General features: G+C 39.8%; 1 protein-coding gene across 1 annotated transcript in view; it reads left to right on the plus strand.

The window, feature by feature from the left end:
• Positions 1 to 207: 207 nt before the first annotated feature.
• Map9 (microtubule associated protein 9) overlaps positions 208 to 17,787 on the plus strand; it is a 29,656-nt gene continuing 12,076 nt past the window's right edge. The window contains exons 1-8 of the mRNA XM_048364312.1: positions 208 to 326; positions 1,544 to 1,695; positions 2,516 to 2,600; positions 3,822 to 4,139; positions 10,431 to 10,654; positions 14,194 to 14,287; positions 15,802 to 16,040; positions 17,444 to 17,517. Of these exons, the coding sequence (XP_048220269.1) occupies positions 1,621 to 1,695; positions 2,516 to 2,600; positions 3,822 to 4,139; positions 10,431 to 10,654; positions 14,194 to 14,287; positions 15,802 to 16,040; positions 17,444 to 17,517 (1,109 nt within the window). The 5' untranslated portion in view covers positions 208 to 326; positions 1,544 to 1,620. The remainder of the gene's footprint in view (positions 327 to 1,543; positions 1,696 to 2,515; positions 2,601 to 3,821; positions 4,140 to 10,430; positions 10,655 to 14,193; positions 14,288 to 15,801; positions 16,041 to 17,443; positions 17,518 to 17,787) is intronic.

Raw genomic sequence — 17,787 nt, forward strand, 5'->3', positions numbered from 1 at the left:
GGCGGGCCGCGTCTCCTAGACAACAGGAGAAGCACGCAGGAGGCTGACGTCACTTCCTGACTCTGCGCAGTTGCCCTAGCAACGCCCAGGGCCGAAGGGAGGTGTTGGGTACCCAAGAGACTCGGCGGTGTGGAAGTCACTTCCTCCTCAGGACGCTGTTGCCTAGCAACTGCCTGCCACCTCCATCTTTAGTCCCGCCCCCTGGCATACGGCGTGGCGGGGCTCCAGAACGCAGCCAGGCCCCAGCCCGCGGGGCACCCCTGCCCGCAGCCGGCCGCCTGCTTCTCGAGGTCGCCGCGAGCCAGTCGCTCGAGTAGCGAGGGCGGGTACGGAATGCTCGGATCGTGGGAGCCGCCGAAGGGTGCTGGAGCGCCGCGTCCGGGCGCGTGCTGGGCCTGGGTGCGGGCGAGGTGCTGGCGGGGCGCGGGCGCCCCCTGGCCCGGGATGTTGGGCGGCGGATGCACGGGGCCTGGGCTGGAGCGGCGGCGGGCGCACGGGGCCCGGGCAGAGTGGCGGTGGAGCTGGAGGGGGACGGGGGGGGGGGCGGATGCGCAGGGCTGGGGCTGGAGCGGTGGGGGGGCGGGGGGTGGATGCGGCTGGAGAGCCGGAGGCATGCGCGGGGCCCCGGCAGGAGGGCCGGTGGCGGGGTGCGGGGGGGAAGGGGGGGCGGATGCGCGGGGCCCGGGAAGGATGGCCTGTGGTGGGGAGAGGGGGGGTGATGCACGGGGCTCGGGCTGGAGGGCCGGTCTGGAGCGGCGGGGAGGGGGTGGTGGAGGTGGGGGAAATGGGCGGAGTCGGTGGAGGTGGGGTGGAGGTGGAGGAGGATGCTCGGCCCTGCGCTGGAGCGGCGGGGGTGGGGTGGGGTGGATGGGGCTGGAGAGCCCGGAGAGCCCGGGGGTTGCGCGGGACCCGGGCGGGAGAGCCGGACCCTACCGGGGGTTGGGGGGAGATGGAGGGGCCTGGTCTGGAGCGGTGGGGGGTGGGGGGGGAGCGGGGACCAGCGCTGCGGTACGGAGCAGTCGGGATCCTGAAGCCCTCCGAGCACCTTTTGTGAAGGCACCAGGTGGCCTGAAAACAAACAAACAACAAACACCGCTCTTTGCGGTTTGAACATTTAGCTTTTGCCTGCAATGGAGTTCTATGCAAGCAGTTGTTTGCGTGGATAAGTTTAGTGCTTCTGTCCCTTTTAACGTGGCAGTCCTCTTCACAGCTTTTTTTTTCAAGGCATGAGTTGTTTTTTTTAATTAGAAAATATTATGCTTTTTGACAAGAACTAAAAAATACAATATATTTATTCCATTTATTATATTTTTATTTGTTGCAATTGCTCATTTTAAAAATAGCTGCAAAACTTTTAGGATAACATTTTCTTTCGTTTGTTTTTTGAAAGCAGGCTTCTTGTGAGAATTTGGTATTACAAAAACTCTACCTTTTTAGATGAAGATATCATTTAAAGTTTATGAGATAATTTGACTCTCTTTAAATTACACTATCATAGTAAACATTTTCAAACGTGCAAAAATGATTTTTTTGTATATTTCAGCAATCATCAGAGATTGATCAAATTGTTCCAGTTGCTCATTAGCTATTTTATAAGTCAAAAGAAAAAAAAGATACACTATGTCTGAGGAAGTTTTCAGTACAACTTTGGCATATACAAAAAGTCCAAAAGTTACCAAAAGAACATCTTTTCAGGTAAACTATTTCAAAGGATTTTTGTTTGGGTGACTTTACCATGTAGACAGTAGTATTAGTGTAGTGTATTAGTAGTAGTATTAGTAGTAGTGTGGTGCTTGGTGATTTTAGGCATGGTCCTTGGTAATTGAGAACACCCTCAGTTCTGTTGTAGGTGGTAATAGATGAGACATCATATTTGGGTTTCAGCATTGCTAAAATCCTTTGTGACCAGACTATCAAAGTAGCCACAATACTAATTTGGTGTTCACCAAATTAAAAAGGAAATTTAAAATGTTATTTTTATGTAAAAGTTTTTTTGGTCATAACATAATTTGTGATTTTTTTTTTGTTGGGTTACTACAGTTTTGAATGACTCTCCAGATTTGCTTTACTGATTCTATTTCTGCAATATGCTCAGAAAGTACCAAATTGGAACTGAGGTGTAGTTCACTGGGAGATGTGTTTAATGTGCCTCAGGCTGTGGGTTTTATCCCAGCATGTAAAAAGATAGGTAAGAAGCTAGGTAGGTAGATGACTAAGTTGTGTCCCCTGATATGGTATTCTTTAGCCCAAATTATAACTTGCACTTAGTTTACTTGATGTTTGCATCTTCTCCAGCTTAACTGTGTGCTCCTTGAGGGAGGACTCTTGTTTGAATGATAGATTGTGTCTGATGACGAGTACATGGCAGAAAGTGAGCTCGAGTGAGTGTTTGTTAGATTAATGAAACTTTCGCTTGGAAACAGGTGTGAATCAGGTATTACTAGATTAAAGAATTAATTCTAACTAAGAGACAACCATGTCTGAATAGGGATTCACTTTCATGATCTCATTTCAGGATGAGCTAATAAGAGCAATAACAGCTCGCTCCGCCAGACAGAGGAGTTCTGAATATTCGGATGACTTTGACAGTGATGAGATTGGTACGTGTGAGGAGGGAAAAGTCCAAGATTGTTCGGCTTTATTTATACTTCCTTAGTTAATTTTCTCCACTCCTCCCACACTTGCATTAAAATCATACTTATGACTTCACTAGTTTGAGTTCCAGCTTTGGAATTAGAGTTAGAAAGCCATTCTTAATTTTGAAGTTTTATAATTTTCTCCGGTTGTTTCTGAATGAGTGTTTGGAAACCTAAATTAGCTGATGCCGGATCTGCAGGAAAATGATAGCTGTAAGTAAGCTTCATTGGAGGAGAAAGATCCAGTTTAACAACAACAAAATGGCTACAGTACAGCTACTTGGTAACTGGTCCCCAGGACTGAGTATATGTTTGAACTCTCTTTCAGAATATTTCAGAGAAAATGTTAAATCACTGCTTTCTCATTAATTTAGCATTCTTTATGAGCATTCTATTTATACCATGTAGTGTTTAGGGACAGATGGCATTTTACTTCCTAAATGGTATGGGGAAAAGAGCTGATTAAATTCTTCTACTCATAAGTATTTTTTAATCTTTATGTGGTTGTACAAAGGAATTTCAGTTCCGCATCTCAGTTCATGAATACAAGGTTCAGTGTCACCCTGTCGTCGTTCTCCATCTTTCCCACATTATCTATCCACATCATTCTGTGATGATATTATTCTCAAGGAAAGATTTTACTTCTAAACAGAATTTAAATGTCAGGAAGAATTTTCATCAAGCATTTCCCAAACCAAGTTCAGTGCTGGGTGCCCTGTGGGCACTCGAGAAATGCTTCAAAAGATGGATGAAATTGAAAATTTTATTTCATACAGGCTAGTAAATTCTGCCTAGATTAGCTGATTTCAAGAGCTGCAAAAGAAAATTGTACCTATTTATGCTTGTAAATTTATTTCTAGTTTTTAAATAATTATACCTTTTTAAAATATTACCTTAAAAGGTTAAAATATACTGTTGAGGGCTGGGGATATAACCTAGTGGCAAGAGTGCTTGCCTTGTATACAATTGTATTCAATTCCCCAGCACCACATATACAGAAAATGGCCAGAAGTGGCACTGTGGCTCAAGTGGCAGAGTGCTGGCCTTGAGCAAAAAGAAGCCAGGGACAGTGCTCAGGCCCTGAGTCCAAGCCCCAGGACTGGCCAAAAAAAAAAAAAAAAAAAAAAAAAATATATATATATATATATATATATGGTTGAAAGTATTTTCCTCCCTTTTTTTCAGTTTCCTTAGGTGAGTTTTCTGATACCTCAGTAGATGAAAATTCAGTTCAGAAAAAAATGAATGACTTTCATTTATCAGATGATGAAAATAATTCTCCAAGACCATCTTTTTTGAAAACTAAGAAATCTGATAGTAACGTAACGAAAGATGAGCCAGAATTTGTCATCACGAACAATGAAGAAATGACTCTTGAATGTTCTGAAAATCAGGTTGTGAACTCCTCACCCAAATCTCAAAATAAAGATGAAGATGTTGAAAAACAGAAAATTAAAATGAAACCTAAACCCAGGAATCTTCCAATCAAAAGTACATCTTCAGGTAAGTTGTTAGATTACTATTGTTTCTATTAGTTAACACAATACCCTTACATGGTAGCTAGTACATATATATGGCAGAAAAGTCAATTTAACTTTTCACTTTTGTAGACATAAGATAATAGAACCATAAAGAAAAATTTCTGTTTCTGATGTCCAGCTGAATCTCTGTTGGTGCTTGGTAGAAAGCGAGCGATGCACCAGTCACCCATGAATGAAAACTCCTGAAGTACCTTAGCCAGTAAGGTTGAGTTTTGCCTTAGCATCCATTCTAACCCCTTCTATATCAGTTAAATTATTAAAACAATCATTTCCAAGACTTTGAAGTATGACTGAGTGGTCGAGTACTAGCTTAGCGTGGCCCTTGCTTCTATCCCCAGCACTGAAAAACCAAACCAAAGCAAAAGAAGTAACAACAAAAAAACCATGGACTATCACACTATGCATTTTTGCCAGAGCATTTTATTGGCATTTATATCTTTGAAGATAGAAGTTTTGTTGTTAGTCTTGTTCCTTATTAAAGTTTCTATTCTCCACTTAAGAATACAGAACCTCCCTGATAGAGCAGGCACACTGGTAATCCTAGCACTTGGGAGGCAATCGCAGGAAGATCTTGAGTTCAGACCTACTCTGGTTTACTTAGTAAGTTCAAGGTCAGCCTGGGCTATGTAGTGTGATCCTGCCTTAAATAAATAAATACATCCATGCATGCATAAATATAGACTTCACTTTGATTTTCTGTTGCTTGGGAAAATCCACTAAAATCTAGCCTGGGAAGGGAGGTTGCTAGTTTGATCTCATGTTGTAGCATTTCCCCCCCCACACCCCCATTTTACTACTTCTGAGGAGCAGGGAGGAACCACTGCGTGGAAGGCCCTGGGAAAGCCACAGGGCTGGGAATGGAATGTTAAGGAGCTTAGTGTCTTCTAATTTGTTTTGTAAGAAAGGAAGTTATGTGATATTTATGAAGGTTAACTTTTAATATCTTCAGTAAAGACAGTACTTGTAAATATTGGATGTTGCATGTTAGATATCATTGGTAACATCAGACAAAAATTTATTTCAAACATGTTTTGAGGATCTACCCTTTCCTACCACACTCGCACAATTTCATTAATTTTGAGATGAGAGAAGAAAATAGAAGCTTAACAAAGAACACTAGATAGTCCAAGACACTGGGGCAAAGCCACCAGATAGGTGTTGTGTGTCTATAGCAAATAGATTAAGCTTCATTCTCATTAGGAGGAAAAGGATATCATCTGGTCTTCCTGTTCTACAAGATTGCTTTGAGATAAAACACTGCAAAAATGCAAATAGGAACCTTCCAGTTCAATGAGTAGAATCGACAGTAAGGAAGGGACATAACTGAACTTGGCTATTATGACAACATGAGCATAAGAAGAAAAAAGTGATCAGAAGTCGGTGGGAGTGTATACCTGAAGCTTTATAGTTGTAGTTTTTAAATTAGCAGTCCACTTATTTAATGTGCTTTTATATGTTTTTACAGTATATCATTCTAAGGGGAAAAATAGAGATAAGTATCTATCAATAGGTGTTCATTTATGCAAAAATTAAAATAAGGAGGCCAAAAATAATGTGGCCTTCTAAGACAGAAATTTTTACCATTGAGAATATTCAAATCAAAGGAAGGCAATTGATTAACAATACCAGATTGTCAGAGATAATAGCAAAACAAACAAAAAACTTAGACATGTATCCCTGTTCACCCATTTGAAACAGTAGACCAAGTTGAGGTACAAAGAATCAGTAAACATTTTCTTCAAAGAAATAGTTGAGATTTTGCAGATCACATTGGTCTATAAAGCTCTCATCTGTAATTTTCTTGTGCCTATAACTAGAAAATGATTTTCACTCATGGACTATTGATGATTAACTCCTGCCTAGACCCCATGACTCTTGACCCAGGCACACACACCCAGCTAGCTTTATCCAAGCTTGAGACTTATATTCTCTAGTTAAAGATCCGTTATGTTGTCTTTTGTCCAGCTTTATAAATATTTTACTTTCCATTATTTGTAAATAAATTTCTTTCTTAAATATTGGTCCAAGAAAGGGGTTGTTTCACTAAGTTATGTGTATAGAGTAATTTTAAAAATGTGAACAGATAGGGTTAATCATCAAGCATGAAGTACTTTTTCTGTGAATCATAATAGTAACCTCAAGTGGGCAATTCCAGAAATGATTTCATTTCAAAATGAAATGAACCAGGAACCAGATGTATTCAACTTGCCAGTGTAGAGGCATCTGAAACATATAAATAAGAGGTTATTTGCATGACTGAAATTTACATTTTCATAATTTACTTTCCCTTTGCCCTGGTATTGATTGTGTATCAAAGGTTAGTCAGTTTTGATAGTTTAGAAACCTTGGAGAGACTCTCACCCTCTGTTCTTCCCTACTCCGTGTAATAGAATAATCATTAAATGCAGTTGTTTTTACTCAAAACTAACTAAATGAATAAAAAATAAAAGTTGTCATGGATTATCAAGAATAAGGAAATACTATATGTCGAGCACAAGGTGGCAGCAGGATTCTAAATGCTGTACTTAGTATGTACAATGTTACTTTCAGTATAAGTAACAAGAATAAGGAAATACTATATGTCCAGCACAAGGTGGCAGCAGGATTCTAAATGCTGTACTTAGTATGTACAATGTTATTTTCAGTATAAGTAACATAAAAATAATGATTTAATCATGTTGAGCAAGGCAAGCCAAGAACAGAGAGACAAACCACACATGGTCTTCCTGCTGCGGGTGTTAGAATTAAATAACAAAGAGACACGACAATGAAAATAGGACCCAAGATAGCAATTCACAGGGAAACCAAAAAAGGTCAGTCTGGAGAGAAAGGCGTGAAAAAGTAAAACCCAAACACTAATTCATATGTACCTAAAATAATATCCAGATGGAAAAGAACTCCAAAGATAAGGAAGCAAAGGACCTCTTCTTAGTCTTATAGTATTTAGAGGGCCCTGTATTCTTTACCTCATGTATGGTGTATACACGTGCACATCTGAGGGAAGCTGGGATGAGAGCACAGAATGAGTGCAAAGTGGGTGGAAAAAAAAATACAGTAGAGGAGGCCCCAAAGCTGCAGTGGACATTGATGAGAGCAAACTAAACAACTCAAGGGCAGGTGGGGGGGGTGTAGGGGGGAGGAATGAGAGAAAAAGAGGGAACAAATTGCACTAAGCAAAAGGAAAGGAATGTACATTTCACCTGACTTGAAGAAATTGTGTTATTGTTAATATTCATAGAGTTAATAAGCGTTGTAGACTACAATGGCGATGTTCGTCATTGGGAAAGTTAAAAAAATGATGAAAGCAAGGGGGGGCAGGAGAAAAAATGAGGGAGGGGTAACAAGTATGATAAGAACTGTAAATGTATTCACTACCTTAAGTATATAACACCCCCCATACATAATCTTGACAGTAAAAAATGATTTAAATAATCTATAATCTTACACATTTGATTTTAACACAATGCGTTTTGTCTTAAGATTTGACAGTATTTCTGGAAGTAGAATTTTGCTATGAAATAAACTGAAGTCATTACTAGGTTCTTTGAAGCTAGTCTTACTATCGTGTTTTGCGTATAGAATCCATTAAGTACCTAAATGTATATTTTAATATATTAATGATTCATTCCTCAAAGATGGAATGTGATTGATGACCCAGCCTTCTCTATAATAATAGAAGTTAACTTTTTTTTTTTTTTTTTTTTTTTTGGCCAGTCGTGGGCCTTGGACTCAGGGCCTGAGCACTGTCCCTGGCTTCTTCCAGCTCAAGGCTAGCACTCTGCCACTTGAGCCACAGCGCCGCTTCTGGCCGTTTTCTGTATATGTGGTGCTGGGGAATCGAACCTAGGGCCTCATGTATCCGAGGCAGGCACTCTTGCCACTAGGCTATATCCCCAGCCCCAGAAGTTAACTTTTTAGTGAGAAATATTGTTAAATTGTAGCTAATTCTTTAAGAGTTGGCTCAGTTGTAAAGCACTCACCTAGCTTGCATCAGGCCTTGGAAACCCAACTAGAGAAGTCAAAAGTTTGTGTGTGCGCGTGCACACGCACACATACTGTTTTCTATTCTTAGTCATCTTTTACAAAAAGTGCAGTAACTAGACTTTTCCTTTAACAACTGTCACATGGATGACTGTAGAAAACATTTTTTTTGCAGGATATGCTAGTTTAATCTTATTACTAGAATAACTAAAATCTGGAACTTTGTAGCTGGGGTAGCGCTGATTTATTATATATAATCATAGATGGAGTCAAGGAAAAACTCAGGGAATGAAAATGATTGACATAACACAAAAAGGACAAAAACAGGGTGGTTTATCACCAGTGTTAATTTTCACTGAGCACTTAGCATGTACCACATATAGTGCTATTATTTTATATGTCATCTCACTTAAGTGCCAAAACCAACCCATTTGACCAGTAAGAAAACCTCCGACGTAAGTGGTGATGAAATGATCTTTGTAAGATTTTAGAACTAATAGTGTCAAAGCCTTGCTTCAAATAGGAGATGATTGCCAAGGGCTGGAAAGGGGAAAAGAGTTATGTAATTGAAAATTGCTATTCACTATATATGAAATTTTAGTTAGGCAAGAATAATATATTGTAGATAATAAATTGTAGAATTCCTCCATACAACATTGGTCATATAGTTCATAATGCATTGTGCACCTAAGCATATTTTACAGGAAAGATGTCATGGTAAGTATTGTTATTACAGTTTACAAAATGGGCTCAATACCTTTCAGGCATTATTCACTATTCTGCTTAAGCTGAGGCTGCAAACAAATGTGTGTCTTTGATAGGAGGAGAAATTAGAAGCAAACTAGACAAAGGGATCAGCTTGGATAAAGTTACGGTAAGCAGAGGGTTTTGGCTTGTCTGCAAAACAGCTGTTAGCCCTGCCTCCTAGGAACACAGCTTCCCAAGTGCAGGGCAAGACAGGGCAGCACTGGGTGGCCGATGACAAGGTTGTGGGTGCTTTCAATGTTGTTCAAAAGTCATTGCGTTCTCAGTGTGTAGGACTGCAGCTGGGGAGCCCTTGGAGACTCTGATGGAGAGAAATGATTGGCTTTCCTTTCACAGATGTGACTGGCTGCGGCAGGGTCTAGGAAAGAGTCCATAAAGAGCTAATAGTGGGGCTGATGAAAGCTCTACGAAGAAAGATTCTGTACAATTGTTCTTTGGATGCAGGGAGTAGTAGAAGGAAATCTCAAATGACCTCTAGATTTTAGAACATTGGCCAGAGCTTAGACATAGCTAAACCTGGCAAGAAGATATGTATAATAGTACCAGTTTGACATGGTAGTGGAACCCTTTAATAGCCATTGTAAGCTATTTGTAAGTAAAAAGGAGGTAGGTGATATTAGTGTAGTTGTGAAATAGAAGAATACATTTGTAGAAGAGTGGAAAAACAACTATGTGTTACAGGTAAAATTGTGGGAAAAAAGTAATAAATGAACAACAGTTCCCTCAGTGTTTTGAGAGGTAGACCATATTACCATTAGCTTCTTGGTTTTGTTGTTAGTTTCTCTGATCCTTTGAGCTGACCCAAGAGCCTTCTGCATGCAAACTAATCACATGATCTCACACTGACCTCCATCTCCTCTCCCAAGTGTAAGCTTTCAATAACTGCTAGGGAGGTTTTATAGATTTGAAGATTGACAACTTATTACTCATTTACTTCTGCTTTCCTTCCTCCAGTTAGAGGTAGGATTACTATCTGTGGAGCCGGTAGCATCATCTTTACACATGTATAGTACTTAATTTGTCATGTGATTTTGTTTAGAATCATCTCCCACCCTAACCTGTAAAATCATTTTACAGCTGTTGTTTCTGAATGACTATGAGAGGAGTATTTATGTACAAGGTCTTGTATAGAAATGGGGTTATGTTTTATGCTTTAAAGTTTGAGTATTCAAAATTTATACAGTTGAAATGCTAAATTCTTATGAAACTAAAATATACTAGTTATTTCCACGGTGACAGCAGCTTTTAAATCTAGGAGATTATCTCTGAGGCTTGTTGAGAGGGGTTTGAGCTTCGTTGAAGCTATCCTATGGACCGGCACTGGCTTATTGAGAGGGCTTGGGGTTCGTTGGAGCTGTCCTATGGACAGGTCACTGCCTTGCTGAGGGTTTGGGGTTCATTGGAGCTGGCCTATGGATAGAAAGGGCACTGCACAGTTACGTTGTCACCTGGTGGGGGTAGTTGAAACCCTGAACGTTTTTTGGTAAAATATTTTGTTTCTTTGCAGAAAATAGTAGTGGCTTTGAAACAGAAGACTACTTCAAGCCTTCACCTCTCCCAAGGAGCATGTTCAAGAAAAGTAGCCATGCAGAGGAAAATGATAGACTAGAAGATGATAAAGAAACTGCCCCACATGGACACTTAGATCCTGAGCCTTCTTCTCATCCATGGCTGAATGGCAGAAGATCAGAAGTGGAGCAAACGGCATCTTCTGAAATCCTTGACCTAGAGGTTGGCACTACTGTTGAATTGTGTTCCTAAAATCTAACCTTTGAACACACACACACACTCTCTGTCTTCTTTCTCTTTTTCTCTCTCTGTCTCTGTCTCTCTTTCTCTTTCTTTCTTTCTCTCTCTCTCTCTCTGTCTCTTTCCCCACCTTTCCCCCTCTCTTTGTGCTGATCTTGGGGCTTGAACTCATTACCTGGGTGCTGTCCCTGAGGGTTTTTTTTTTTTTTTTCTCTGTTCATGGTTTGCACTCTACCACTTGAACCACAGATCTACTTCCATTTATTTTTGTCTGATTGTTTTTATTTTTGGTGTGTTATTCTATTTTAGTGCTTAGTTGGAAACAGAGTCTAAGACTTCCCTGCTTGGGCTGGCCTTGAGCATCAATCCTCAGATTTCAGCCTCCGGAGTAGCCAGTAGCTAGGATTAGAGATGTGATCCACCAGCACCTGGCTCTCTGTCTTTATTGGGAGAAAGAACAAATTTGTGTCTGTGTACAGGTGTATTATGTGTGGTTTTTTTTTGTAGTTAGGGAGATAACTAAATTTCTTTCTTTTTTTAGTATACTATATTCCATTGGGTCTAGTAGTCCAGCCACAGTAAGATGTGTTATTTTATGTATCACTAAGAAAGAATGAGCCAGGGGCTGGGGATATAGCCTAGTGGCAAGAGTGCCTGCCTCGGATACACGAGGCCCTAGGTTCGATTCCCCAGCACCACATATACAGAAAATGGCCAGAAGCGGCGCTGTGGCTCAAGTGGCGGAGTGCTAGCCTTGAGCGGGAAGAAGCCAGGGACAGTGCTCGGGCCCTGAGTCCAAAGCCCAGGACTGGCCAAGAAAAAAAAAAAAAAAAAGAAAGAATGAGCCATTTCCAATAAAGGTATAACATGCTAGAGATTATAAGATGTATCTAGTTTCATAGAAAGTCAAATGTTACAAAAATTTTCTTTTGAATTTGCATAATGCTTCCTATTTTAAATATTAACATACATTTGCATACATATCTTTGAATTTTTTTAAATCTTTGAATGCTTAGGAAAATATGGTTGGTGTCATTTTATTCAATTAATTTGGCTCATTGGACAGATGCATATTGGATGTCCACAGTCCTGTTGTTTGAGGTGTACACCCATATGAGATTAAACATGATGCTCCAGCTTTCTATCAAGGAATTTACTCTGCATTGTTATTAAGGGGGAACATTTGTCAGTCTCTTTACATGGGAAGCGAACTTCCCCTTCACATTTTATCAGGGAAAAGTTTGGGGAGAAATTGATTCCTCCATAATCTGCTTGGAAGGTCAGAGGAAAGGAAGTGACCTGGCTAGCCTTCTTTCTGTCTCTTATCTGCAGTGTTTTGTGAAGTCTGCTCCTGTGGAAGTGGTGCAAAGCCACAGGGGCGAGAGCACGCGAGAGCACTCCTTGCTCTCTGAGAGGCTCTGGGATGTATCCCAACTCAGACCTACAGCGTTAGGAAGTCTGTCAAGACTACTGATTTAAATCTTTGTCTGCAGCTGGATAATTTGCTAGACATATACCTGTGATGTGTTCATTGCTGCTGCTTAATTTGCTTTTAAAGACCAAGAGAAGAACCCAAGTATTATTTTCATTCAATATAAATGTCTGGATAATGGAATAGTAAATGAATTACGTGTAGTTGCTATGACAAATTGTCACAGACTGGGTAATGTGGAGAAATTATTGCCTTAGTCGGAAAGCTAGAGTCTGAGATGCAGTCCTCAACCAAGCCAGAGCTATGCTCCTAAAGGCCTGAGAGGCGTCCCTCCCCATCCCTCCCCATCCCTCCTTCCTGGGCTTCCATCCACCGGCCTCCCTGCCTCGATTATGCATTTGTCGCCCTCATCCTTTAATGAAGGACACTGTCATTTAGGGTTTTCCCCAACCCAAAGTGTCTTCATCTTAACTAATTACACCTGAAAAGAATTGGGGACCTATACCTTATCTCCAAATAAAGGTCTTCTAGAAAGGCTTCGATTTTTGAGGACCCAAGAAGCTATATTCTACCATTGAAGAGTTTCTATGTTGCTAGGTGGTCTTGAGACCACATTCACATCCTCAAGGTATGAAAGGCAGAAATCTGAAATGAGCTTTGTAACATAGCCCATAATATAGAACTATTACCTTATTGCTTGTCACTCCTATTCATAAAAATGTTTAATTTCCACAGTGCTCATTATGAAGTCTTCCCGACTGTGCTGAGTTTTCCTGAAGTTCACCTTTTTGGGGACTCCCCATGTAGGTTTTGATCGAGCCTTTTGCCTCAGGGTGCCTAACCTTCAGCTCTTTACTCCTTATACTGTCCTTTTGAAATGTCTCTATTTCTTATGTGAACCCTGTTTCTTCAGCCATCACAAGCATGTTTTCCTAACAGTGCTTGAACATATTTATGTTGACCCTCTCCCCTGCCACACCGTACCAGCCTTGTTTGCTAACTGTACACTTGGGTCATCCCTGAACTGGTTCCTGTTGGCTGTTCTTTGGTATTGTTTTCCATGAGTATGTGCCCTGATTTTCAGTCTATTTTCTTTTCACTTATTTAGTGACTTTTAATACTGGATATTATGAATGATAAACTGTTAAGATTCTAGATTGCAATATGTGTCAGTGAATGAGTTTTCTAGAAAGCAAATATTATGGCTACATTTGAAATTTCATCACTTTCTCCCAGACAAGGGACAGCAGCTGGATTCTCTGCTTACCAGCTCATTCAGTTTCTACCTTCTAAAGTTTTCTTTATGCCTTGCAGGCATGTGCCAAGTTTTTAGGTGAATTCCCTATTCAGATACTGTGGCTGTCGCCCTTCTGTGAACTTACTAATTGATCTGCTCCTAACCTAACCTTGGTCTCCACAAGCTAGTCCTCAGCTAGTCCTCGGGTTGGAAAATGCCTTCAGTCAAGCGCTGCTGACTTGCAAAGCTCAGGGGAGGCACTGTCTGGCAAGGTCAACTCCAATGACCCAGCCTTTCTGCCACCTTACAAATACATTCTCTTCTTTGCTTTTGATGTGCTTTCTTTGTACCCATAAAATATCATAAGAAAGGAAATTAAAGTGTTTAACAAGAATTCTTACATTCTGTCAACTTGTTAGGCTAAACTATTGTTCTGTAAAGAGAAGTTTATTGTAGGCACAGGTATATTTATTTCATTTGGGTATAATCTACCCACCTAGTTTTATAGATTACCTTCGTTTAAAACACTATAATAACATTTGTTCAAAACGAAAGGTTTTTACCTGCTATCTTCTTTATCCATTCCTTGAAATGTTTGTAAAAGATTGAATTTTACAACATGGGGAGTTTTAAGGACTGCTACGATCAAATTCAGTGGTAACAGTTAAAGAACTAAGTGACCTCGGAGGGAACACTTTTAGTGACCGAGACAGCAAAGCTGGAAAGGAAAGGAAGGTGTACTTACTTCGAGTGCAGAAATGCTTTTGGCATTTTTAAAGTCATAAGACAATAATACTATTGCCCTCCTTGATCTTCAAAGATAAACTCATATAGTACATTTTTTTAAAACAGAGCCCATTGTTAAAAAGTCTGTCATCATCGTCCCTTAAAGAAAATCTTGAAAGTTGTTCTTCAGCAGGATCTGGGGAGGAAGGATCCATAAAAGGCGAGTACATGCTATCTTTTTACATCTTATTTCAAAGTTCTGTGTATAAGAGAAATGACGTTTGCATGCATTTTAATCCCATCTATGCAAGTAACTAACTCTGTGACTTTAGATACAAAACTTAATTTCTCAGTACCTCAGTTTTATCAAATTATATTACCTGTCTCAAATGGTCACTGTGGAGATTAAAGGACATGGCATATTTTAACCTTGAACCCAGTTCCCAGTGCAAATGGAGGCTATTACGTGTGTGTGGCTGCAGCAGTGTAGAACAGAGCATGATAGATGGGTGAACTTATAATCCAGGGATATATGAGCAAAGTAACAAACTTCTCTGACCCTCTATGTGTTGTATCTTTACAATGTAATGTACCTCTGGGGTGGATATGAGAATTAGATGAATTAATAATACATGTAAATCACTTAGAGTAGTACTATAGTAAGTACTTAGCAAATATGTGGTATGAGTTATTAAGATTTATTTTCTGAATGCTGTAGCATATGGTTTAATGAGAGCTGTACAAGGCAGAACCATTTGTAGGAGTGAGATTTACAAGTGCAATTTATCAAGTGCTTACTACATAGTATGATTTTTAAAAATCATTTTACAGATTAAAATACAAAATCAAACAAGTTTTCCTAGGTAGGGCTCCAGAGTTCAAACTTCCTATTTTCATTGAAGAGATTGATTTATAGTTCATATGAATCAAAAAACCAGTGAGCCATGGGTACTCTCCAACTGTATATATACAACTGTTATGATTTAAACTTACTCCCAAACAAGTTTCCCACAAAATAGCCATAATGAAAGCAGTAGAAAGAACATGTCTGACAGTGAAGAATCAAGTTTGGCCACCAGGTGGCTCCTGGTAGAAAGGAAAGTAATGAGTTCTTTCTATTGAGCATTCCAAAGTGCAGCACAGTCCACATAGAAGCAGATCTATGAAAGCATATCCAAGTCCTCATGCCAGAGCTTGATCGTGGGCCAGGGAGCCGTGAGGAGGAGGATGGGTCTGCCTTCAGTCTGAAAGACAGTGCTACTTCATGGAGGCAATGAACTTAATGGAAAGCTAGCCTTATTCTGTGATACGATGTGAGTTCTTGGTTCTGCTGCACCACTGTAGTGCATGTGTCTAGTACCTGTTCCACAGAGACATGTATGTATGCCTCCTGCACACATCCTGCTCCAACCACACAGATCACACAAGTCCATTTCCTGGCCAGCACATCAGCTTGTTCTTTTTTGCCCTATCTTTGTCTGTTGTAGTTATTACATTCTGGTTATTAGTAGGGTATTTTTCTAGTTTTCTCTAATGCTTTCTTAGATTGAAGGGCCATTTTCAGTTTTATAGATCAATTTTGAGAAGTTTGTTCAAGTTCAGTATGATACTTTTCATATTTTAAAAGCCTTATAAAAGAAGCTCTAGAAAGTTCTCATTTAAGAGAACATAAATGACTCATTCATTTTGTGAATTGGAAAAATGCTTAAGTGCTGTCACTCTGTCTCAAACTAGATCAGGATGGAGACTTCCTCAAACACTCTAATTCTTGGATATCAAATAGAAATGAAGAAAATTCAGCTTTAACAGATGGTGTCACTCCTGAAGCTGAGGAAATGAAGGGAAGTCAAGTGGCTGCCAATGGCCTTGAAGAAAAGCCAGCTGAACTGAAGTCAGGGGATGAATATCCACTTGATGTGCCACTGTTTAAATCGCAGAGTATGTTACTGTCCACGGCAAAGGGCTCTGCAAAGGTAGCTGTATAATCGTGTCTTCCATACTACAGTGAACTGCAACTTCAAAGCAGTTCATTGTCTGTCATATATATCTGTGTGACCTTTGAAAACCTCATCCTTTAACATTGACAGTGTATTTTTTAGCAAGTGGGTCTTAATAGACTTTTATCTTTAAAAAAAATTTGCCTCTATCCTAATAAAATCTAGTGTTACATTAAACACAAGCAGAACTAGGTCTTCAGATATTAAAAAATACAGCTCTCTGGACTTCCCAGGTTTTGACTTGGCAAAATATTAATGTCATTTTAAAACACTTCGGGAATTTTAGTGAAAAATGTTTATCAACATCCATTATTTTAAATAGTTGGACAGGGTCACTAGAAACATTACTATTATAATCTTGAGAAACAGATTTGTAATATGTAGCATTGCTTGTACCTGTGCTAAGTTGTAGCAGAGTACAATACTTTTAAATTTATAGTATAATATTCTGTTATCATTTTGAATTTTAAATTTATAGTATAATATTCTTAGCTATCATTTTGAATTTTATCTTGATCTCTTAGAGCTGCAGACAGGTCTCAGCTAGATTTATCCATTATTACAGGAAACAGTGCTAGCTGAGACACAGTGGTTGAGGAGGACTTTCATTGTACAAGATGCAGGTTTATATTAAAATGTGTGGAGTAGGTTCATTAGGGTATTTGCTAGGTACATCCATCCTTAGCTACTTTCCTTAGAAAATGCTTCCGCCACATTAGGGTGTGTTCATATCTGTGCTCCCTCCCCCCATGGGTGGAAATTAGGGACTCCTTCCAAGGAGGAAGAACAGTCTATAGTAAAGAGAAAGGATCTTAGAAATGTCTAGTAGAGGTAATTTTTACAAAACAAGGTCATGCCATATTTCTTTTGATTAGACTTGCTTTCTTCTTAAGCTCTATTGAGTGATGTTCCCTCTAAATCTAACCACCTCACTGCTAAAGTCTGTCTGTTGGTTTCTCATCATGAGGATAAAATCTATACTCCACTGCTATCTCATGACTCCCTGATTCTCCTGTGACCATGTCCCTGTACCACTCAGATGCGTTAGCTCCGTGAGATTGGTGTGTGCTCAGATGTTTCTTCCTGTGTCAGGACTTCTTGGGGCCTTCTCCACCCTCAGCCCTGTACCATTCTCCAGGGAGGCCTCCTCAGATCAGCCTTACTCCTTGTCACAGTCCCCAGTTCTGTCTTTTCTGCAGCTTTAATGTAATTATTGTCACCTTGTGAAATTTGGTGTACCTGAGGCCATTTGGTTCACTGATCTGTCCCAGTACTTACTGTGCTTGACACATGTGAGAGGCATAAAAAGACCTCATTTTAGCTTCTTAATGTAACTGATAGTCTTACTGAGTGATCTGACTATGATGTGTTTTATTTAGAAAACAATTGAAGACAGAGAAATGAAGAATAAAAAGCCAGCAAATAATAATAGAGTATCCAGTGCATCTGGCAGGTAATAAAACCAGCTTGCCTCGTTTATGGCTTGCATTCTCACAAAACTCATTAGAATTTAAATTCTATAAAGTAAATTTTATTTAGCATTATGGATTTACTCTCCGTTTTTAACTTGAAAGATGCAAGGAGTACAAACTTCACGGTAAAACCCTTCAGTTGATTGCATTCTTTTATAATAAGTAATTAATAAGATGACCAAGTGTATTAGTGATGGCTTGAATGCATGGGATATTTATATTTTACTCCTAGAATAGAGCTATTTCTTCTT

This window comes from Perognathus longimembris, chromosome 16, assembly GCF_023159225.1.
Source record: "Perognathus longimembris pacificus isolate PPM17 chromosome 16, ASM2315922v1, whole genome shotgun sequence".
Classification (NCBI taxonomy): domain Eukaryota; kingdom Metazoa; phylum Chordata; class Mammalia; order Rodentia; family Heteromyidae; genus Perognathus; species Perognathus longimembris.